Source organism: Monomorium pharaonis, chromosome 6, assembly GCF_013373865.1.
Source record: "Monomorium pharaonis isolate MP-MQ-018 chromosome 6, ASM1337386v2, whole genome shotgun sequence".
Lineage (NCBI taxonomy): Eukaryota > Metazoa > Arthropoda > Insecta > Hymenoptera > Formicidae > Monomorium > Monomorium pharaonis.
This window is the reverse complement of record NC_050472.1, coordinates 5,795,020-5,818,730: the sequence shown is the minus strand read 5'-3', so window position 1 is coordinate 5,818,730 and position 23,711 is coordinate 5,795,020. Positions and strand designations below refer to the sequence as shown.

General features: G+C 38.9%; 1 protein-coding gene and 1 long non-coding RNA gene across 5 annotated transcripts in view; one reads left to right on the top strand and one right to left on the bottom strand.

Annotated features, from left to right (window-relative positions):
- Positions 1 to 32: 32 nt before the first annotated feature.
- LOC105834761 lies at positions 33 to 7,548 on the bottom strand. The gene is made up of 3 exons (XR_001138923.3): positions 7,251 to 7,548; positions 2,224 to 2,432; positions 33 to 1,039 (listed from the first exon to the last, which is right to left on the bottom strand). It is a non-coding gene; the product is annotated as an uncharacterized LOC105834761 (long non-coding RNA).
- A 98-nt stretch (positions 7,549 to 7,646) lies between these two features.
- The window catches only part of LOC105834768, a 225,607-nt gene continuing 209,542 nt past the window's right edge, over positions 7,647 to 23,711 (top strand). For 2 of the 4 annotated variants that reach the window (XM_036288252.1, XM_036288251.1), the window contains exons 1-2: positions 7,649 to 8,113; positions 12,809 to 13,263. In XM_036288252.1, coding sequence (XP_036144145.1) covers positions 13,223 to 13,263 — 41 coding nt within the window. In that variant the 5' untranslated portion in view covers positions 7,649 to 8,113; positions 12,809 to 13,222. Of the gene's footprint in view, positions 8,114 to 12,808; positions 13,264 to 23,711 lie in introns of all 4 variants that reach the window. The other 2 variants (XM_036288250.1, XM_012677468.3) reach the window with 2 other exon arrangements.

Sequence of the window (23,711 nt, the reverse complement as noted above, 5' to 3'; positions counted from 1 at the left end):
TTTATTCTCCATTTTAATATTTTTATTTTTGAAATTTGATGGAATGGATAGCATATAAGAGCTAAAAATGACTGAGTCGGTTTTTTGTTTTTTGTTTTTTGTATATATATATATATATATATATATAAGTCCTTTCTAAAATCTATACTTTGTGCATAATATATGTGTTCTTAATGATGTTTACTTAGTATATTATATGCCAAGGATACTTTATTATTAAAATAAAAAAAAATATCAATGTAACGTGTTTCTAAAATTACAAGTAAATTTTTTTATTTTTATATTCTGTTGTTTTAAATAAAGGTTTCACAGGAAGGTTTCAAACCTTGCATAATATCGTGACGCAATATTGCAATAATGGATATTATCTAACAAAGAGCTAAAAGAGTTATTATGCTTATTTAATTCGCATGGAATTATATTAACTCATGCATGCAAAAAAGGGTGCGTCATTTAATTGTTATTTTATAATTAATTAAACTTCATTTACCTTTCGCATTACATCAAATTTACCTTTATATTTGCGAGAAAAGTTCGTCATAAACACTTGTAAAATTTTTTTTTTACAAAAGGTTAAAAACTACTTTATTGTAAATTTAGATCTTTTCTTTAAAAAAGTAATTTTAAAGTAGTTGTGCATTACGGAATATTTGTACACGCAGATCTAGAAATCCTTGTGTAACCGTTTCTCAACCGTTTTCTTATCAATAGATATGAGCGACTCTCGTACTCGGATCTGCGATTGTTTTGATATCAAAGTACAAAATTTAATTTGTATGGAAGAACGGAAAGCGAACGGTATGTGGGCCTTTAAACATGTATCGATATTACCTTACTCGCTACCTTACCTTGTCGTCGCGAGATAAAATGCTGAAAGAGATTGAAACCGGATTTACTCTGGTTGCGCTGGCAAAGAAACAGTTGGTTGGGCACAGGTGGAGGCACAGATGGTACTGGTTCAGCGAGACAGTGAATGAAGAACTCGAAAGAAACTCTGCTCAATGCTCTCTCCCTCTTTCCTCTTCTGGAACTTGAATACCTATGACAAGGATCGCAACAAAACAAATGAGAAGACAGAATATCAATTTCGGTTTCCTGTCGCGCCCTACAATGCCATCGCCTGACCCTTTCGTTACGCCATACTGTGCAATCATGATCGATCGATCTCAAGATGCGTGACGTACACGTCAGAGTTACCCATTCAATTCCCATCTAAATCTGACTTTCTGAGTGGACTTGCAATATTAAAGCATTTTCCTAAAGTTGTCAAAGATATTCAAGTATCGTCATTTTAACGAAATTTTATTTTATATCATATATAATTATATTATTTATGCTATTAAGAAAAAATATATAAAAATATGTCAACCCTGCTTTTTTTTTAAATTCGAATCCTATGTATTTAATAAAAATTTGAAAAATTTAAGAAACGACAAAGAGAATTATTGATATTTACTTCAATTTCTATAAAATCTATTTGCAATAGCGAGAGATTTCTCTGTGTTTAATTTGAAAGTTTCATTATCTGACACTTTAATGAAAGTCTTTGACAAGTGTAGAAGTTTAAAACTTTCGACGGATATTTTAAATATTTTACTTTTCCAACGAGTTTTTCAAGTAAGTTATCGAGATATCTTCCTGCGAAGGCAAGGTCATTCTTTAAGTGCTTGAAAATTCTAGGTTACCAAAGTGGCCTTAAAAGCATAGCTAACACAATATTAAAAATCAAAGAAATAAAAAGCTATCAAAACTATATTTATAAAATATAAAAACAGGAATAAGTCTTAAATTTTTCTTAGAACTCGAGCAAATTGATAATATTGATATTAAAATATTAAATTTTATTTTAATTTATTATGTAGAGAAACGTATTAATTTTTTACACTTAAACCCAATATTTTATACATCTCATTCTTATCCCCTTAGTTATAGGGTATCTCTTTAAAAAAACTATTAGTTTTAAATTTAATTAAAATAATATATAATATATAAGAATAGTATTTAATAGATCTTGTATTTAATATTACTTAAGCATAATTTTGAAATGCTAAATAGAAAGTGGAGCATTAACCAAGGAATTTTAAAAAGCTTACTTAAAAGATCAAATGTAAAATCTTCTTAAATATAACATCGGAATATGAAATTGGAGTGTGCCGCCCTTAGTGTTTTAAAAAACAATGCGCGATGTACTTCGGAATTCACAGTTATGATTTGTGTACTTACGGTTTTATGGTATCACTTCGAGTCTACAGGTGGGCTATTAGAGAAGCAGCGGCGTTCAGAAGTAGATGATCGTTCATGAATAAGACGCAAGCGGAGTGGCATACCTCCCGCGTAGAGCGATCAGTTTCAACGGTAGGCTCCACAACCGAGCACTCGATCTCGTCGATTTTTTCCACCCTTACTGCTCGCGTATGTCCTGGAGGGACTACCTGTACGAAGAACCGTGAAATCTTGATAAACCAGTCCTGCTGCAGTCGTTAACGTCGCCGGCTATCGGCGACGTTCACCTGCGGCTCCTTTCGGCCCATCATTCATACGGGCTGAACTTGACCCCGAATTCTTTGATCCTATCCCCGTTCCCGATGAAAAATAACCACGCTCTTTTTCCCAGGACTTTTCATATTGTGACCGCGGTAAAAAATTTTAATCGTTGTATTATACACGGAGAGAATTTTCTCTTAAAAATCACTCTGGACATCGTGGTAATTCTAAGACAACGTAAACCTTGAAAAATTTTACTATACTTTTAGAAAAATTTATTAAAATTTTAATAAAATTTGGCAAAATTTTGTAAATTTTACTATACTTCTAACAAAATTTATTAAAACTTTGTCAAATTTTATTAAAATTTTAGTACATTTTAGTAAATTTTATTAAAATTATACTAAAATTCTTCAAGGTTTACGTTGTCTCACGATTTTCAGAGTAATTTTTAAGAGAAAATTATCTCCGTGTAGTAGACGAATAATTCTGAGATTAGTAATAAAATTTACAAAATTAATTTCTTAATAAGTTTATGAAGGTTGATAAAATTTGCATTAAATTCTTACCCTACTTTAAGAGAGACAATTAAATTTCATAAATCTCTTTGCAAAAAGTTATACGCATTATTTACGCGTTGAATTTATTTCAAATCGACTTTGCATACACTGAGAAAAAAATATTAGTTTGACTAAATTTTCCAACTAAATTAAATTTTGTCTATTAAGTATTTATATATTTCAATTAACTATATAAATAGTTGAGTTAAAGTTTGCGCATTTAAGTTAAATGTATAAATTCTTGAACTGACAAAATTTTTATTTAGTTGGAAAATTTTGTCAAATCAACAATATTTTTTTCTCAGTGTAAGAATCCAACGAAAAAAAAATGAATTCGTAAATTTCACGTTAACTATTCGCGTTTCAAAAGAGAGGGCATTCAATAAAAAAAAACCTACTCTTCTTTCTGTTTAACTCTTCACAAACCAATTGTTGCCATTTAATTGGAAGTACCAATGAGAAGTGATAAAAATTCTCCCTTTTCAATTATCTCGTTTCCGGCGAGCCCTACTGCATCAGAAACGAGAACGCGAGAACGGTTCCTTTTGTTGCCAGCGTTTTCGAAAGAACGAAACGCCCGTTTTAACTCTTCCGCTTGACGAAGCACGCGAAATCGAGAGTCCGAATGAGAGAAGGAGGGGACGTGCTGGCAAGTGCCGGCGTCGGTGGCAGACGCGTGTATGTATAACGCGTCCAAAACGTGGGGAAACCGTGCCTGGCGCAACGAGGGAAAAATCGATGCATCCACGTTGAGCACTGATTCAGCTGTGCTTCAACTCAGGTCCCGAGAATGCAAATTGAGACAATCGGCACGCTGCGTCGTCCGCGCGATTAGCCACGGCGGCGGCTAGACACGACGTTTTGGCGTCATTATGAATTTAGATGGCACGCGGAGATTTAACCTTGCGATTAGATCTGATTTGGATTCGAAAACATGCACGTTCGGAAGACGAATAATCGTGTAGAATCGGTGTGGCAAAACGCGACAAGTACACCGAGAAGAAAGTTGTTAATTTGTATAAATTTTTCAATTTGATTTTTTTTTCGGTTAAAATACTTAAATATATAAATATTTAAACTGGAAAAATTTAATCAAATTAACATTTTTCTTGTCAGTGTATAAGTAATAATAGTTTACTAATTGTACACTTAACTGGTATACACATAATATACACTCAACTAATTATATTAATAATAATCAATCTGTTATTATACGCAGAGAGAAAGATTTCTTTAGATTCAATAAACAATTTTGTTCAACTATTTCGAAGCATATATTTCTTTGGTTTTAATAAATTTTTAACACATCTCTTTAGATAAAATTTATTAGAAACAAAGAAATAATGCTTGTTCGAATGTTCGAACAAAACGGTTTATTAAATTTAAAGAAATCTTTCTCTTTGCGTACAAGTACCAAATAATAATTAAGCATTTGAAACATTTAACCGAAGTTACCTCACCAAAGCTTGATTATTATTGCACACGGAAGTGTTCTACATTTTTACCTAATTACTGCTACAAGTTGCATACGTTGAATACGTTAGCCCCGATAGTCGCCCGCGGTTTCGCCGCCCCGCGTTTCGAATGGGTACCGCGAAGAGATAAACACGTGGATTTGCATAGGTGCGTAAGCACACGTGCATATGCATAGGGTGGACAGATGTTAAATGTCCGGAGAGCCGACACGTACGCCGCCTTTACAACGTAGCGTATGTGTCGCATTCAAATTAATTTTGCGCCACCGTGACAAACGGCTACCGGTGTGCCCGACAAATTGACACGGAGTAAGAATTTAAAAGAGAAGAAGCCTTTTGTAATTATATACCTGTAGTTTCAGTCTCACCGAAATTCTCGTAATCGGTTTAATGCCATGATATAAATTTACATAATTTGTTAGCGGCAATCGGGATTTTGGTAAGCTAATACATATTTTTTTTTAACTACGTAATTTAAAATTGAAGTTTATGGGTCATAAAATTTAATTGCATCAAAAGTTGCATAAATCAAAAACTAATGTTCAACTAAACGTTAGGGTTAAATTTGAAAAGAATTATTTATGTTAAATTATAAAATATCGTAAATTTTTAAAAATTAGATTACTCTAACAAAAAATATAGATGCTCAAATAAATTTAATATTTTGTTTATAAATTAAGTTTATATGAGATAACAAAGAAATATTGTTTTTTTATACATATAATCATTCTTTTACATTCTTTTATGTATACGTAAGTTTTTGTGAAAAAGTTAACAAATTAGAGTTTATGTGTTTTAAAAATAATTAGTTGAAGTTAACTCATTTAAAATTAACTAGACTAATTTAAAAGGTACTAACTTTTTGATTTTATTACTTAATTTTTAATTTTTCAACTAGATACTACCTTGCTAGGAGTCAATGATATAATGTCGATAATTTAAGGGAACATAAGGATCAAAAGGGAGAGAGAGAGAGAGAGAGAGAGAGAGAGAGATGTTTATTATTACAATTTTTTAAATGTTAATTTTTTAAAAACGCAAAAAATCTGGATTTTTAAATCTCCTTTAAGAGCTAATAATAAAAGAAAAATATCTCTTGTGCATCGCACTTTAACAAGAGATATGACTAATTCGGTGGCAAATCTTACGCAGAGTTTCGCAAAGAGCTTTGACCAGATAGTTTTTATTGTTATGCAAACACGGGGCATACGTTTGCTATCTTATCTTATCCACCCGACGCTTTCAGCGATATTATACAATTGTGACATAGCGCGACGGGGGAGCTGCACCTTAATGAAATTTTCATAAATAGCGAGATTATACGAATATATACATATATCAATGGCAAATGAGAGGACGTACGCACGCCAAACTGCATTCCGCGTGCGTCGCATAACGAAGCATAATTCCGCTATTGGCAAAATTTCATAATGCGATACGATCAGCCGGAATGACGTGGTTGCGCTCGAAATGAAAATTCCACGAGCGATCAAGTATTTCCCTCGAGTCGCTAATCGATTAGAAGCTTACAATTTCGCGGACTTAATCTATGGTCCCCTCCACGGTCTCCCGGGGGTTCGTTTTCTCCTGTTGTCGTTACGATGGTTAGGTTAGGATGGCACGATGAATGCATTAGCGAAGATCGCTCGCGATAAGATAACCCCGCCGACGAGGCAACTTCACAACGCTCGGGGAGAAAGAAAAAGAAAAAGAAGGAACGTTGTAACATCGCATTTGGCGTCAGCGTCTCGGAGTCGAAGCCGCGCGTTTTTAACCCGGTGGCGTATCGGGGGGAAAAAAATGCGCGCGTTGAAGTTTTAATATTATGAAGTCTCGCTCCCTGGATGTTTCTAGAGCTATAAATACCTCGTGTCTAGCCGCGTGATGCGAGACTGAAGAAAAGAGCTATCCTTCCCTCACGAAAAAAACCTAGAATATGAAAAAATTACTGGTATACTATTAAAGAACTTCAGTAATTTTTTCGTATTCTTATAGTTTTTTTTTTCGTAAGGATTGTGCGTTTGATCAACGTGCGCGAACTGCGCGACGCTCCATGAAAACTTTGGCCCCGGCGATTTGGAACGAGCGCTCCGATTGGCTGACACGAAGCACGATGCACGAGTGAGAAAAACTCGTCTAGGCTGTCGACATTGCGTTTTCGCGTGCGACGGTTTTTTTTCGATCGCTTCGATCGAATACGGAATAGAAAAGTTCCTCCGGGGATGCTTTATCTCGCGGCCAATTAGCACACGCTTGAAGGATTCGTCGTACGACAAGTGAGATATTAGCCTTACGAGAGGGAACGTTTCTTTTACGTGGAAGTCACCTTGTCGACTCTTGAAATTTCAAGGTTAGAAATTAGGAGAAATCCGCTCCAAAGAGATAATTGTGTTTACAGTATTTTTCTGTATGATTCATTCTACTTGGGCAATCGAGTTCGTTTGTTACACAGAGACTTGTAAACTTTTTTGCGAATAAGGTGATCCTTGTTCCCAAAGAGATGGAATGAGAGCGATTATCTTTTTGTGCAGTTTTGCTTTCTATGTCTCGAGATACGTGAGCGTAAAAAAGACCTCGAAAAGAAGGGAAAAGATAGGAGGGATTGATATTTATTTTAGATATAGATTTTGGGGGGACGTCATAAAGCCTTTAATTTTAATTGCTTTGCAAGTCTTCCACGCTTGAGAAAATCTCTCTCTCTCTCTCTCTCTCTCGTTTATCAAATACTCACATGTATCTCCTTCCGCGTTTCGTCACCGAAAACCTCGTAAATCATTTTGTGCCGAATATTCGGATATACCTTTCGTATTTGTGCCAAGCCAGATCAAACACCGAGCGAGACAATACAGTTTCAAAACATCAACAAAAAGCGCCGTGACCCCTCACCCCCCTTCACCGATACACGGAATTACTCCGAGCACGTATTTCTCGGAACTCGTTCGGTCGCGGTGGTTCCTCACCGCACCTGCGAGGCTCGCAGCGAAACAGGGCGGAGTGGAGGGGGAAGCCCGGTGGTGGGGATAAGCCAGCGGCGCGCGAGCGCGCGCACAGTAAGGAGCCGCGGGTGGTGGGGGGAGGAGCGCGCGTGTCGTCTCTGTCCCTCGTTCGGAGTGCGCTCAGTCCGAGTTCGGCGCGCGATCGGTTCGTAGTGTCGTCGCATTGTCGTTGCGTGGTGCGCGGCGCGACCGTCGTCGTCTCTTCTCCTCGCCAGTACGTCTCGTTCTCGCGGGCACGCGTCCCCTCGTGCATCCGTCGTCGTCGTCGTCGTCGTCGTGGCATCGGCGGGAGCCACTCTCGCGCCTGTCTGTCCGTCCGTCCGTCCGGCCGCCCGTTCGCGCCGGAATCGCGGTCACCGGGTCGAATTTCGAGAAAACGGGTCTCCTTCGCGCGCACGCACGCACACACGTAGAGACGCACGCACCCGTGCCTCGCTTCCGCGGCGCCGAGGATGCGTAGGAAGACGGCCGTGCCGACGACAGCAGCATCGACAGCAACAGCAGGATCGTCGATCGCGCCGCGCGTCCCCCTCGTCTCGTGAAGGTGGCGGAGTTGCGCCGGAAGCTGCCCTTGGACCCGGAACCGGCGGAAAATGAGGTGAGTAAACCGATCGATATCCTCTCCGCTCCGGAGAGCCGTTGTCGTAAGTACGTGCGACCGTGCGTTTCGGAAGTAAAGGCGTCACGTGATCCCAAAGCTGCCTAATCGTGCGGATCCTTCCGTGCGACATCGCGAGGGGGAGGAAGTTGCCTCCGTAGTGTTATACCGTCGTCTCGTCGGTGCTCCAGTTTCGAACTGTTCGCGCGCGCGCGATTATTGATCGTCCCCCTGATCCTGGGAAAGGCCGGCCGGAGCAGCCGGCTTCGGCTCCTCGGGGAACCGCGCGCGATCGCCGCGTTTGAAAATTTCCAACCGGCGGTTTTTCGCGCGGCCAACTTCGCGCGGAGCGGCTGTCTGTCGGCCGATAAGCGGGGGCAGTTTTACGGCGCGAGTGCGATTTTCGCTAATTGGGTGATTGACGTCTCGCCGATTAGATAGGCCGGGGTGAGAAATCGACGTGGGGTCGGGATGCGGGATGCGAGATAGCTGCTGCGTTGCATCGTGACGTGTTTTTCTGCGGAGTGTGGTGCGCTCGGTGCATACGTTGTACCCTCTTGAACGTCGTCGCGCTTGCGAGTTTAATAAAAACACACGTAACGGGATTGCCGTTAAACATGTCGCGGTGGGTATCTCGTATCGCGCGCAATTGGACCATTCCGGCGAGTTGCCCCAAATTTTTCGAGTAGCGAGGTGCAGCGAGCGAAATACTTTCAATAATAAATGAGCTTGGAGCGATAACGCAAATAAAACGAAAAGCGATCCGAAACGATCGAAACTCGATTTTAGCCCGACAATATTTCTGCATTAATTCATATACATTTTCTAAAACAAGTAAGGGCTCTTGAAATAAAAATTAAGATGTAGCTAATAACAAGAGTTATGACAACGCGCTTATACATTTAATAAAATGTATAATTTGATATTATTTGGATAAAAAATAGTAAGATTAATATTTGATAAAATAATAAGTAATTAATACATAAAAGATTGTGCTGGCTCAAATCTGAGCCATCTCTAACTGTAGTGGAAACAAAAATGATATTTAATAAAAATTCAATTCTTTAAGACTGAACACAGATTAATATTTATAAATTTTTTATAAAAATTTGATGATAATCTTGAAAATTATTTTCTATCTCAAAACACAATTTTAAATTAAATTAATAATATCGTAAATTAAATTGATAAATAAACTTAATAACGTTGCTGCTGATAAATAGCTTTTATGGCGATGGAACATTATCAGGTATTAAAATCCACTTCTGATCGTTTAGGGATGCTTCTCTATTTATTTATGAAATATTTTCGTTACAACGAACACATCGAATCTCCCGTCTGTTTCGGTGTGAGCGGAATATTGCATGTTGCATGGTCGGCGAATATTCGGTTGGTCAATTTGGTGGCCATTTTGAATTGATTTAGCTAAATTTGACGTATCTTCCGGTGGCCGGATAACTAGACAAAGCCAACGGTTTTTGTCGACATTCAGTAATCGATATACGAGACGTTTAACAAACGTGATTACGAGAGAGACGTTTGACGTATCACGTGTTATTATACATTAAAATAAATTCAACGTTTTTATTGCAATTAATAAATTAACGCCAAACCAGCGGAGCGAATTTCCGCGTGTAAGGAGTCTCCGGTGAATTTAATTAACGGTAATCCTTCCACGGTGTGTTTTTCATTAACGGACCGCGAGCTCCCTCTAAAAATAATCCTCGGATGTCGTGGAGCAACGTCATTAAACGGAAACCCGCTTCTACTTAATCGGCACGCAATAATAATTGGTGATAAGTCAATTCGCCGAGTTAGAAAGTAAATTCCTCGTAGAACCATGTGATCCGTTTTGTTTACGCGCAGGACTTTGATACACAAGATACATTTTTTTATGGTTCGACAGAGAGAGAATGTATATCTTTCGCGGGTATTGATATTGATTTTCGAAATGTAATTTGTTTTCCGATTGAATATAAATATTTACGATGCGCGTTTGCATTTTCCCTAAAACGCGATATGATTTAAATTATACAAATTTTCCGAGATGCCCATTAATATTCCGCGATATACCCCTCTTTTAGTATTTGTCCACCCGGCAAAATTGTTATTTGCGATCGTATTATTTGCGTTTGCGTATCACGCTCATTGTCGACGTGATTTGAAATAATCACGCGCAGCAAATAAAATGTCGATTTGTCATTTCTCCTTCCTCTCCCCCCTGCCCTTCACCGCGTACGGTTGCGGTTAAGTTCGAAATGGCCTTTGAGAGCACGGGGTTATGCAATTTTGCGGCAATTGGACCGCTCTGCCGCATTGATCGCAATTGCTCGCAAACCAATAATCTCAGAAAGCAAATCAAGGTCACTCGCTAATGCCGGCCTAAACGTTATTTCCCATCCCGGAATCGACAATCGACATTTGCATTGTTCTCGCGTGCCCGCGAAACGTGCAATCATTCCCGTTAACACTTTCATTGTGTACAACAAAATTTTGATTTGTACTTAATATTTTAGATTCTTGAGATGTTACGAACTCGCGTATCTAGCGCTATGGAAATTTAACACGTGTTTATGAAGATCTAAATTTTCCAATAAGAAATTACACGTAGAAAAATTTATTCTCATGCTAATTCTGAGAAAAGCAGTTTTTCATTTTTCAGTTTTCTTCTTTTAAAAAACGATTATCTTTGTAAAGAATATTTCCTAGATAAATAATTTCAAAATACACTCATCATCTACTTGAGACAAGTGAGATTTAAAATTAACTTCTGTACACACAGAAATATGTGTACTTGAATTAAATAAGTATCACTTATTTTAAATAATTTATGAGTTTATGTATACGCAAATCTATCCCAAGTTCATCACAAGTAAAAAATTTATTCAAAATATATTATAAATTCTAGTAATTTATCACTTCAATTAAGGATGTTAAGTAGAAATAAAAATTCGATATACTTATTACTTTGACTTTTTTTCAATACAATTTTATAATATTTTTCAAGAAGTATAAATTCTTTTTTTAAGCATATGATAATGAGTTCTTATAAAATTTGTGTGATAAGTATATTTTAAGATGACTATAAAAAAACATTTTTTATTGAAGATAATCATTACTTATTATTAGAAGGAAAAAAAGTAAATTGAGTAATTGCTTTTCTTGGTAAAATAAATGTTTTTTTTTGTGTACGTATAAGTATCGGAAACTTAATTAAAAAATTTGAATTAAATTCTATCGAGCGCGCTATTAAGTTAATTACATGCGGTTGCCTTTGCTAATAGTGCCTATTTCTGTCGTGAAACACGGTGCGTGCAGTAATAGCACTTCTTACGATTCGTAAGGTAAATAAATTAATGGGGGGACTAATAAGCAGTCTCGATAAGAAAAGAAGAATGCCGTTACTTTTCCGTCCGGCGGCGAGATAGGCGTCGCCCGCGGTTTTTTGTGAGCGAGAGATCAATTTTCCTCTCGCCGGCCGACAAAAGGTGCGCGTCTCCTTGGAACGCTGTCGATTAATTATCGTTTTAATTAGGGGGTCTGTGATTTATTGTTCGATCTTTTAGCAATTTTGATCTCCGTACGGCGCGGCTCGATTCCCGGCCCGGTCAATTAAAGCGACGGTCGTAAAAGCGATTCTCGATATTCAGATGAGGGCTTCCACATATCGGTTATCGGTATTTAAAGGCTTCCGGATTTGGAGCAAGGGCGCTTTGAGGTATCGATCAAATTTTCCTTCGCGACAACGGCAACGTGACGCTGGGAGCTTCCTCTCTCTCTCTCTCTCTCTCTCTCTCTCTCTCTCTCTCTCTCTCTCTCCATCTCGATGGATAATAAATTATTCCACGGAGCCCGGAAGCGAGATAAATATTTGTCGAGCGACGTTGCTTCATTATTTATGTATGGGGTCCTTTGTGAATGGCAAATAGAATCTTCGCGACCATGTTTCGTGTGCTAACGTGCTCGCATCGCAAAATTGCATGCACTCTAACGCGAAAGGAAAAAAAAAGCGAATCGTAACGTTTGATACAAATTGTATATTTAACGGTTGCACGTGGAAAACGATTGTTACTCGTTATTGAACCTCCATCGGAGCTGCAATGCGTCGTAAAGCATCGGAATTTATCTTTTGCGAGAAACAATATTATTCCTCGCTCACAAGCGCTGCGCGATATCGATTTTATCAGCTGCAACAATATTTACTGTGGTTTACTTACATTTCAGGGTAATCGCATATTGATAATTTTTCTTTGAGAATTTAATCATTAGATTTATTATACGTGTATACTTTATGTGCGAAAGAAAGCCTACACTAATAAGAATAATATAAAATGTAATTATAACCCATGACTGCTCATGTCACTTTTTTATACAAATGCTTTAATTTTTATTTATTAATAATACTGTGAGATATTTTTTAAACAAATCTATATTTTTAGAAATATCTTCTTTCCTATTTAATTAAAAAATTTAATTTTTAATTTTAATTTAATAATATAATTATTAAATGCATAGCTTTTGAGACAGTTACAATATTTTAAATGATTCGAAAATTTGTTGAAAGTTAAACAATTAATCGCCACGTGATCTTTTTTATAAATGCTCTATATGCAACTGTTACATTTCAAATATTCACTGTCACGCTTATATTTCCTTAAATGATTCTAAGCATCGATGCCATTTTTTTGATTGAAGGTTGCCGGTCAGTAAGGGCGCGCAGTGACGAAGATGACAAGAAGCTACTCGAAAACCGTAGGACGCGAACCACCGTGCCGTGACTGAAGGTAATTCCGCGAGAAGGGGTTAAAACGCGGGCGATATCCATCTAATCGATCATCGGGAAATTGATCCGGACGCGACGTGAGGGAGGGAGACTTTTAAGGACCGCGCGCGAAAAAAGGGATTCTCTCGTTAGGCGGGGATCATGGTGTGACTCGTGCGCGGCCGGCAGAAAGAGATCCCTCGGGAAGATCGGCGAGGTTTGCCCGGTGGTTGTGTGATACGACGGTAGTGGTCGATTGTGGTGCTAGTGGTGGTGCCTGATATCGTAGCGAGCTGCGAGGAGGCCCTGCTGGCGCTCATTAGGCCTCGTCTTCGTCGGTTTAATTCATGCTGGGAATGCTGAAGCGGCGCTGGAAGCCATCGAAAAGGTAAGTGAACATGATCCCGTTTCTACATTGCCGAGCATATATTTTATGTCACGGGCAAACTTTTTATTCGTACAATAATTTGATATTTTAATCCCTTTTCAAAATTTTTCTTTAATTTTTAATTAGCGCAAGATAGCAAACGCAGAGAAGTTGAAAATCAACAGATTAACTTTTTAGAAAAGCGTTCGCGCGCGCAAATCTCTTTCGTAAAGCGAACGGTTGAAACTTTCGTAGGGATTCGACCTGGTTACCTCTCGTCATAAGCTATAATACTTCAAATTTTTACGACTCTTTTCGCTCGCTTCCGGCGGAAGTTAGCCGGAACGAGTGAGCGATCCGCATTAAAGTTATGATGGTTGGAAAATTGCATTAGTCCCATGCGTGCGTGGATGGTCCTCGCTTCCACTTACGATGATTTATTTATTTCCCGGAGACAAGGGCTAACCCTGGGCCACTTCTGAAATTGCCCTCGGTTAACTTCGGGTTAACTCTCTGGGTCATCGCTCGAGTCTCGCGCGCGTTCCTCTCTTTTTGCGTCGCGATATAACGAGTGACACTCAGAGACCACGATCGTATTTCACAACGTCGCGACGACTCTCGATCGCGTATACCTCGTTCGCTTATTTTTAAAGGGCCGAAGGCCCGAAATTATTTTTAACGCGCGTTCCGCGACCATTATCCTCCGTCTCTTTCGCGGCGAGTCGAAACGCAACGTACCTATTATAAGATTTTATTAGGAATATATTTTGACGCACGGTGAAGGCGAAAATAAATTTTCTCCGTTTGATTTATTAAGATTTTTTTTTTTTTTTTTTTTTCATAACGTTATATTTTAATTCACGATTCTTCCATGCATTGTAATTGGCACCATATGGCGTTATCTCTTTTTTATTATCTTCGCCTTGCCAATATCACGCGTGACTAAAAATACATCGCACGAAGACGCTAACGCCTTTTGGCGTTTAAACGGAGGATAATTGATTAGCTTATAATACTTACGTTAGCCGCTGTCGAAACAATTCGGGACACGTAACTATGACGCGCGGATAATTGGCCGTCGACATTGCCACGACAGGCGAATCAAACGGCCGTCGCGTACGCCGTGTATCGACAGCGCCGCGTCAACGTCGCCATTGACACGTTGCATTTCCGCGAAGCGCAACGCGCCGCGGGGAGGCTCTTCCCCCCCTCCCCCCCTCGCGCGAGATTAATGCGTCAATTGGCGTCTTAAAAAGAGGAGAGCCGCGAGGCCCCGCGCGATCCCCGCGCGTCCTTAATGCACGGCGTCCTGATCCACGCGATAAATTATGCCTAACGGTTCGTGTCACCGCGGCGGAACACGCGTCGGCAGCACATTATTGACAGTCGGATAAATAATTCCGTGCGACGCGTGTGATTACGCACGGCCGCGCGTCGCGTCGCGCAGCTTTGCATAATGAGCGGTCGCGACCAATTCCGTAGGAATTATCGTGACACCTGCCCGCGGGGCCCGGGGCCTTTAATTAAAGCCCACTTCGAGTTCTATTCTGTGCGCGAGATGTCGATGGAGTCGAGGGAGGGAAGGGAAAAAAGAAAGTGATAAACATGCCGAAGGCGTCGCGCGGTAACGCGACGGCACCGAAAATTCAGCGACGTCGAGTATAAATTGTTTCACGTCGCGCGATTAAGATCCTCTATCTCTTCTCGTTCTCCACAGGCACGCGATACACTTTCTATAGTATCGCGGCTGCTAAATTGATAACCCGGAGCAGATACATCACGGCGCTTGTTAAACGTCGCGGCAAATCACCGCGGGAGACGCAAGTAATACCTGCGGATGCATTTCGAGTTTCCCGCCGTTACGCGGGGCATTCCCGATGCTCCTCTTCGTGATGTTCGATATTCAAATGTAAATCCATTTCTACGGGAAATCCACTCGTAACAGAAACTGAGAACACGATCTGCAATTATATTATAACCGGAGAACAATGGAAGTGCATGCACGATGGAATTAAGTTTTATTTTTTTGAAAACAATTTGTCTCACTCTCTAAACTACAATTGGTGAAAAATCAGCGAACTCGATGAAAATACAGTGATTTTTAGTTGTATACTTTTAACTTGTCAATCAGTGAAATGAATACACTGATCTTTCAATGATTGTACCCTAATTCAAAAGTGCATGAAAATCACTGATTATAACTTTACACTGAGAAAAAAATATTGTTGATTTGATGAAATTTTCCAACTAAATTAAAATTTTGTCAGTTCAAGAATTTATGTATTTAACTTAAATGCACAAATTTCAATTCAAGTACTATATAGTTAATTGAAATATATAAATACTTGAATTGACAAAATTTAATTCAGTTAGAAAATTCACTCAAATTATCATTTTTTTCCTCAGTGTAAGTATATCATTTATAAATCAGTGATAATACACTGATAGCAATTTAGAGAATAGATTTACAATGACTAAATGATTTAGGGAAGATGTGGGAAAATAATGCTGCACTTTTCATTACGCCAGCAGCGCTGTGAAATTTCGCTTAGTGAGACACCTCCGTTTCTGATTCTTCGCGATCTCACCGTTCTTGCGTAAACACTGCTGCCAACATACATATATATATATATATATATATATATACATAAAGTCATTATCGAGCCACCATCTTCGCCGAGTAGATAGAGTGGAAACACGCGGAAGGGAGAGGAGGGGGAGGGAAACAGCGGGTAGCCGGAAATTTATGGCGCCGAGCGGGATTAGTTACACGAAGTGCGCTCTTTTCGAGGCAACTTTTCTGAAGCTCGGCGGCAATTAATTTGCGCGCGGTTGCGAGTCCACGTCGGCACGCAGGAATTTACGCGCACGACATTCGCGCACTGAAAGGGTGAGAGAGAGAGAGAGAAAGAGGGGGTAGGGGGAGAGAAAGAGAGAGAGGAAGTTACGCGGCGGCAGCGGCGAGCTAATTTTAGAGGTATCACCGCGACCGATCTTTTCTTCGCGGGAGCATAACCGCTTAACTGCTCCGTCGCTAGAATGTAGCAACGCGCTCTTATGATCTCGTCCCTTTCGTATATTTCGCATAAAGAGGATCGCCGGAGGAATGCGTCTTCAAATTTATCGCGACAGCGCTCGACGTCGAAGCGTATTAGCGTGGCATAAGCAGTTTCTCAAGTAATTGATGCGATTAATTTGAGATGTCTGAAGGGAAACAGTTTACACGACTCTCTCTCTTTCTCCCTCTTTCTCTCTGCGCCTAAAAGTTCAAAGATTATATGATGAGAACATGTAAGAGAAACTCTATATATACATGTTTTATTATCGAGTACTTATTATTATTAATATTGATTTTTATAGAAATGTTTTTCATTGTTTAACGTTATTTTTTATGAATTTAGAGTAATTTCTTTCTTAATGGTATATCTTAAAAAAACACAGCCCATATAATATTTCACTTTTTTAATATTAATAAATAAATTCTTATTTTTTTCTTTAATTTAATAAAAGAGCCGAAATTATTTCTTCGTTTATTTAAAATTGAACTTCTTATCATTTTTTGTATTGTTATATATATATTTTTTTTTTGTAAAAAAGTGCAGCTCTAACATTTTACGTAAATTTGGTGAAATTTCTGTGCAAATTTTATTTACGATAAGCAAAGTTGCACAGATGAAAAATCGGCACTTCAAATTACATTGGTTTGCTGTCGATTAACGGAGAGTTAAACAGTACATTTTCAACAAATAGGCTTTCTACCGTCGAACCGCAGGGTGTGCGTGGAAAATAGAAGCCGAAGCATAGAAAGTCCCGAGTGCTAATGAAATTACGTTTGTCGGATGCTCGAGGGAGCCATTAGCACTTAAGATTTTACCGGAGTAGTCACACACGCGAGATAAATCGAGACTGGTTCAGACGCGGGTCGACCGATGCTCGAATGGGCATCAAACGAAGTGGAAAATTGCGCGTTTTCGAACGGTTTAACCCGTTCGCGGTTTTGTGTCGAGATATATTTGATTGAGCGGTTTATGAGACACGTACTTCGATACTTCTGCAAAGATTTAGCATGAGATTCAAACCGATCAAAATCAATCGTGCCAAAGGATATACTGATGCTGCAGATACATAAAACTAATCCTTATCTATTTATAATATATAGAAAAAAAATTTGGCCAAACGTCAGATCAAATAAGATAAATTTTTCGTGATAGTGCCGAGTGCATTAAATTTACCGAAGTTTGATTTTTTTTTTTACTCTGTTTGAAATAATGTGTAATTGAATATGGCTTTGCGAGTATTTTTCGATTCTTTATGAAATGCTGCAGGCACTGACTGCAATTCCGATAACATTAAATTAAAACCAGAAAATTTAATACCGATTGATGTTTCGAAATTCTCCTGGATTGCAAAGGACTGACAAGCTTTACTCTTCTTTCGCTCTCCCTTTATAACTGCGTTCCATGTTCGTTCACAGTTTGACACGTGTTTATACAACGAGTCGGCGTTCGTTCGGACCATCGCTCGTGAAAATCTCGCTACGCATGTTACGAGCTGCGTTTTTGTGTTCGAGCTACGCACACATCACGGTTTATCAGGCGCGTCGTGGTGTGTTGACTGAACTGTAGGACCTGTTAAAAATTTTCGGCGTCCTGCACGAATAATTGACGCACCAGGATTTTGTTTATTTCGAACATTCGCTTTTTTCAGTGCACTGGTCGGGAACATGAGTTGAAAAAAGCCAATAAACTTAAAAATAATTAAAAAATATTATACTTTTAATCAAGAGTTTGATATTCACGAAAATTCATATGATAAACATTAGAACTATTTCTTGCACTTTTATATTTTGCACTTTTTAATATATTTTCTTGAACGCACAATGTAGCTTTTGCTTAAAATAATAATTTTTATTAATTATTCTTAGAAATTATTCCCAAAGATAGCGTATTAGCATTTTTGAAGGGCATAGACAGGACCAGTAGAATTAATGCACTTTCTGATACTGGAAACGGGTGCAGTGACATTTTTTTTAAGTGCATCTTTATTTTATTGATTAGTTATATATATTAATTAATTATATAATTTTTATACTTATTAATGTGAAAAAATAGTACATATTAAAGAACAAATTCAAATTCATATATAAAAATATTATATTTTAGAGTCGAACGTTTTTTGTAACCATTTTTTCATTCTTGATTGACGCATGAATTATTAAGGTTCGCGTAATTCATCTAGTTATTCTAGTTTCAATTGGAGCTGTGCTATAAATAATTTCAATTAAGGTAAATAGCAGATTGGCTATGACAAGCGACGCATTAATCAAGTCGGCAATTAATATACTTATATCAATGCGATTTTATAATTAAATTTCTACCAATTCTGAATCAACTCATTGATTTACGTTCTCTAGAGCGATGCGAAATTAGTAATTACGCTTGCGAGAATGAACGACGTGTAAGCGTACGCTTTAGAATCATTTGCGAAATGCGAGCGCATTAACCTCGCGTAATTGATTACCGGATGATCAAAGGTCTCATATGAAATTTATGAGATATCTAATATCTTTTTTCGGATTCACACTCGAATCGCCGGTAATTGTTTGTGTGATAATTGCAGCTCTGAGCTAAGAGCAGAGAGAGATTCAACGCCAAACACTCATTATCGTTTTGTTCTGAAAAATAGTAGAATAAGGAGAAAAGAAAATATGATGACTTTGCAAAAATCAATCTTTACATTAATTTTGTTAATGAATCTTTTAAATATGTCTCTAGCTACGGTAAACGATGTATCAATCAAGTTGGCAATTAATACACTTAAATCAACAAGATTCTGTAATTGCATTCTTAACAATATTGAATCAATTAAAAAACTGTTTTTTTTTAATTCACAAAAAAGTGATTAATGATATTTTATTTATATTATGCAACATTGAATTATCGCGTTTTATTTAAATATTTTTTTGTATTACATTTGGCATTTATGCGTATCTTGATATCGAATTTTTCGGATTTTGGGATTATCTGGCAGCGGGCCTCTCAATTAGTTTCTTAAATGAAAACGAAGCGACGGGGGCACAAGGACGACGAAAATCGCAGAGTTGACCGACTACGAGAATAGTTTTTGGCGTACGACAGAGAACGGGGGTATATAGGTTGCGGAAAATGTAAATCACGCGAGAGAGCGAGGTGCATCGGGCGAGAGCGAGTCGTCGTCTCGACGAGTCCCGCGCGCACCAGGTCGATCCGTCGCTCTTTCTCGTCGGAAGCTTCTAGAGACGTGTAGTATGTTAGTGATGACGGCATAGTAAACGAATTTGGCGGCATAAACGCTTTGCGCCTGCAGAACAGCATGTTAAAGTGAATGTCACGTCGCGCAAGTACGAAGGAAAATTGATCTTTCGAACGCTTATCTTCATATATTCCCCTTTAGATGGCCGTTTCGACGAGAATATATACACTGAGAAAAATAGTTGTTAATTTGACTAAATTTGTCAACTAAATTTCTTCAATTATTTTAGTCAAATATATAAATAGTTAAATTAAAGTTTAAGTATTTTATGTATTTAAGTTAAACGCATAAATACTTGAACTGAAAAAATTAAATCAAGTTGAAAAATTTAGTCAAATTAACAACATTTTTTTCTCAATGCATATATATATTTTTTACGTGAAATATATTTCTCGTATTCTCGTATAATTAAACATATGTTGAAACAATTATCACCGCGAGTTTTTTTTTAGGTTCACAAGCACAGTTAATTTTTCCGAAATATTTGTAGATAAGCAAAAATTTATTTGACATGAATAATAAAAAATTCATTTTATTTACGCAATTATTTTATTTTACGCGCTTATAAATTTTATTACGGCAACATTTCTGTTTTATTCTCTCGGAGGCATTCTTACGGTCGCGTAGTTTCGCGCGCGCATTGGGGATTTATAAATTTTATCACGACACAGAATTTTTGTTTCGTTTCTCTCGGAGACGTTCTCACGGTCGCGTTTCGCACGGTTTAGGGCGTTTGGGAATTTTTTTTTTTTTCTAAAAAATATAGAGATGAGAGAGAGAGAGAAAGAGACATTGTCCCGAATTCGCGGCTTCGTCGGGATTAAACGAAGCGACACCGCCGAGGTTGGAATTGACGACTCGCGTGGGCGTTATGCGCCGACTAATCCGCTAATTGGAGGACGCGAGCAGCAAATTGAGCGAACGGCACGATGACGACTATAAATACCCGGCGTTGCGCGGGATGTGCACACCACCTTCGACGGGTTTCTGCCGGTCCTCCTCTTCCTCGCGTTTACGTACCGCGTGTTCCGTCGACGGGATTTATGGGGCCGATTATACCGGCGGCTAATGAATACACGAGCGACGGTCCGTTTAGAACTTTTTGATTGAACCATGAATCCGTGAGCATGCCGGTAGATTTACGAGCTCGTGGCGCGGGAGCCACTCTCTATCCCCTATAAATTATTTGTTTAGCACGAGTCAATTCGGTAGCGGTTAATAGACGATTAATCCCCTTTCCTCCCCCGCGTCATTTTCCGCGTGGGAAATTCTTCGAGGGAAAATACGGAGAATTCAAAACGTTCCGCACGTAGTGTCGTTACAAATTGCCGCGATGCGAATTGTTATACGAGTGAATAACCCTTTACCGCTGCTCGTCGCGTGTGACGAGGGTAACGATGATGAATCATTCGCTTCGTACGCCGCGTAAATGCGTAACGCGCGACGTCTCTATTGCAAATTGTCACTGACAATTTTTCGCATTGTTGTAAAACCGTTTCCCTCCCCCCCTTTTTTTTGCGCGCGCCCAAAAATTGCACGAAAATTGTCACGGTTTTTTCGCCTCTCTTTTACGAAGGCGCGAATTGTTCTTCTCGCCCAGAACGCATCTCTCCGCGCTCTCACGAAGACACGCGGAGATTAACGGGGACGATACGTTTGAACCGTGTACCACCGTGTATAACGGGCTTCGAGGGGTTCTCGAGCGCTCGAGGGTGCATGGCGGAGATCCCGTTACCCTCTCACCCCCTCGGAGATACCGGGTGGCGTACACGGGCGTGTACGTGCTCCTATAAAAAGTTCTTAACGACCTTTCTAAATGCATTCGGTGCCACCGTCATCGTACAAGGGCGTCCATTAGACCCGTTGCGGGACGCGACAAAGGCGCCTCGACTCTCCGGCAGAGTGTTCTTTAATAGGCAATAAGTAATTTTTTATCGAGCGTCGTTGTCCACGCCAGAGTCAATCTCTACTTCCTGCGTCACCCGTTTTTCGCCGCGATCAATCGATTTTCGTCGTTTTTACCGGCGAACCGCTGCGAGATGTAATATATACATTTGGTTTCTCGTTCTTTCTTTTTTGCGAGAAATTAATTATTCCTCAAAATAATTTCTGAATTATGTAATTAATTCCTTCGAGGGTCTTTGCAAAATTTTTAATTTTGTCCTTGAATTATAACACAAGAGGGCTGGTGGCTTGAGGATTAAAAACTAGGGAGTTAATTACCTTCCTTTGACAGCACAAATGAGGACGCACGTTGGAACAGACGAGGCATTAGGCATTAAGTACTAGAAATAGCATGGTGAAATAGTTAAATATAGGCACGAAACCGTATATTTAACTCCGTATAAGAACCTTAATCATCTACCTTTGCGGTCCATACAAAATTAGCGTCCGATTCAACGACGCGGGTAAATTCGAGTGTTCCTTCGCGTCACGTTGGTCAGATGAAAGATCGGGACTCTCCACACGCATTGAAAAAAAAAAAAAAAGGTAATGACTTGTTTCGAGCAGATCGACGATTGCGACACGGCGGTGGAGATGGCGAAGCGAGAAGGAAAGAAAAGGAAGGCCTCGAGAGACGTGCTGCTCATTCTTAAACTCTCGCCATTCAGGCCGCAAGAAGAAATGTCGCAATCGATTACGCCCGTTTCATTCATGAAAATGTGGCACACACCTTTCGCGTTTCGAATATCCAATGCAGGGACATAAATGGAATTCTTGGGAGAAATGATACAAGTGTTTGGCTGGAAAAGAATCGTTTGCTCGTATCTTCGTGTAATTATATCGAAGTTCTATACTTTATATAATTTTTTTTTTTGCGAAATAGTTATTTGTATACCTATGTTTGATAAATTGCAAATACACATGTTCAATATTTGATTGAAAGCCTTTTATAGAGCAATTTACAAAATAAAAGTCGGAAAAAATGATGTTAACAATTTTCTCGCGGACTGTGAAAGTTTTATATCTAAACACTGAGAAAAAAAAATTGTTTGACAAAATTTTCCCACTGAATTAAAATTTTGTTAGTTCAAGAATTTATACATTTAACTTAAATACATAAATTTCAATTCAAGTATTTATATAGTTAATTGAAATATATAAGTACACGAATGAACAAAATTTAATTTAAAATTTAGTCAAATTAACATTTTTTTTTTCGGTGAAGAAAATAGCGATTTTTTAAAATTGGAATAATTATAAACATATGTCAGGAAATATAGTACACATTTGGACGTGAGATATGAAGACATTCGGTTATCGGAACAAACAACTCGTGCAAAATTTTGCGGGCAATTTCGCTCGCGATTCACGGGCGTTCTGTTGACGAGACAAAAGCCGTCCGTTCTCATTGACCTTTCGATTCGGGCCGCGGCTGGCACGATGCAGTTCCGCGATTCGTGCCAGCCGCGAGGAAAAGGTGAAAAGATCACAGACGTAAGTTCATCCGCGTCTAAAGGCGGCGGGGACACACAATCGTCGCTGTCGCGCGACACGGGAATGCAAATTTTCTGTGTCGGACGACTTCGGCCGACCACACGCCGCGTTTCGCATGCGAGCGTATATAGAACGTGCGCGATAAGTATTTAAATTTTCCCCCGCGTATTTGAATATCTTGATAACGAGAAGGGCAATTCGTACGGAATTGGAGAACGTGATTATGCGCGATTTATGCGGGATGTATTAATATTCAACATGTATTTAAAGAGTTTTGTCTTGAAAATGATCTCCCGATTTCATTAATGACTTTGCGTGCGAAAGTTTATTAAACTTGAGTAAACCGTAACAACTTTCGTACATGCATTTTACAGCGTTCCGCTTGTTATTCCGTCATATTATTTGATATTAAAGTAGTAGAGTATAATAAATGCTCTTGTTGAGATTTTATAAAATGGACGGCGGTAATTAATTAGTTAACTCGATCTACGATGAATCACCGCTGAATAATGAATAATTCCCTGGCTGATTCGTGCGGAAATTTGTCGCGCGTTCCTACGTATTTTTCCGGGAACCTTCCAGGTCAACGGGCATCTCTTCCGTTTTCCTGCGTAAGTTCATAAACATGTTTTCTTTCGTTCTCCCGGAGTAATTGCATGTCTCGCAAAAGTATCCAGCGGACGCGCGCGGACGTTAGTTTCTTTCTGGCGCGAGCAAACCGGCGGATATTCTCCGAGAAA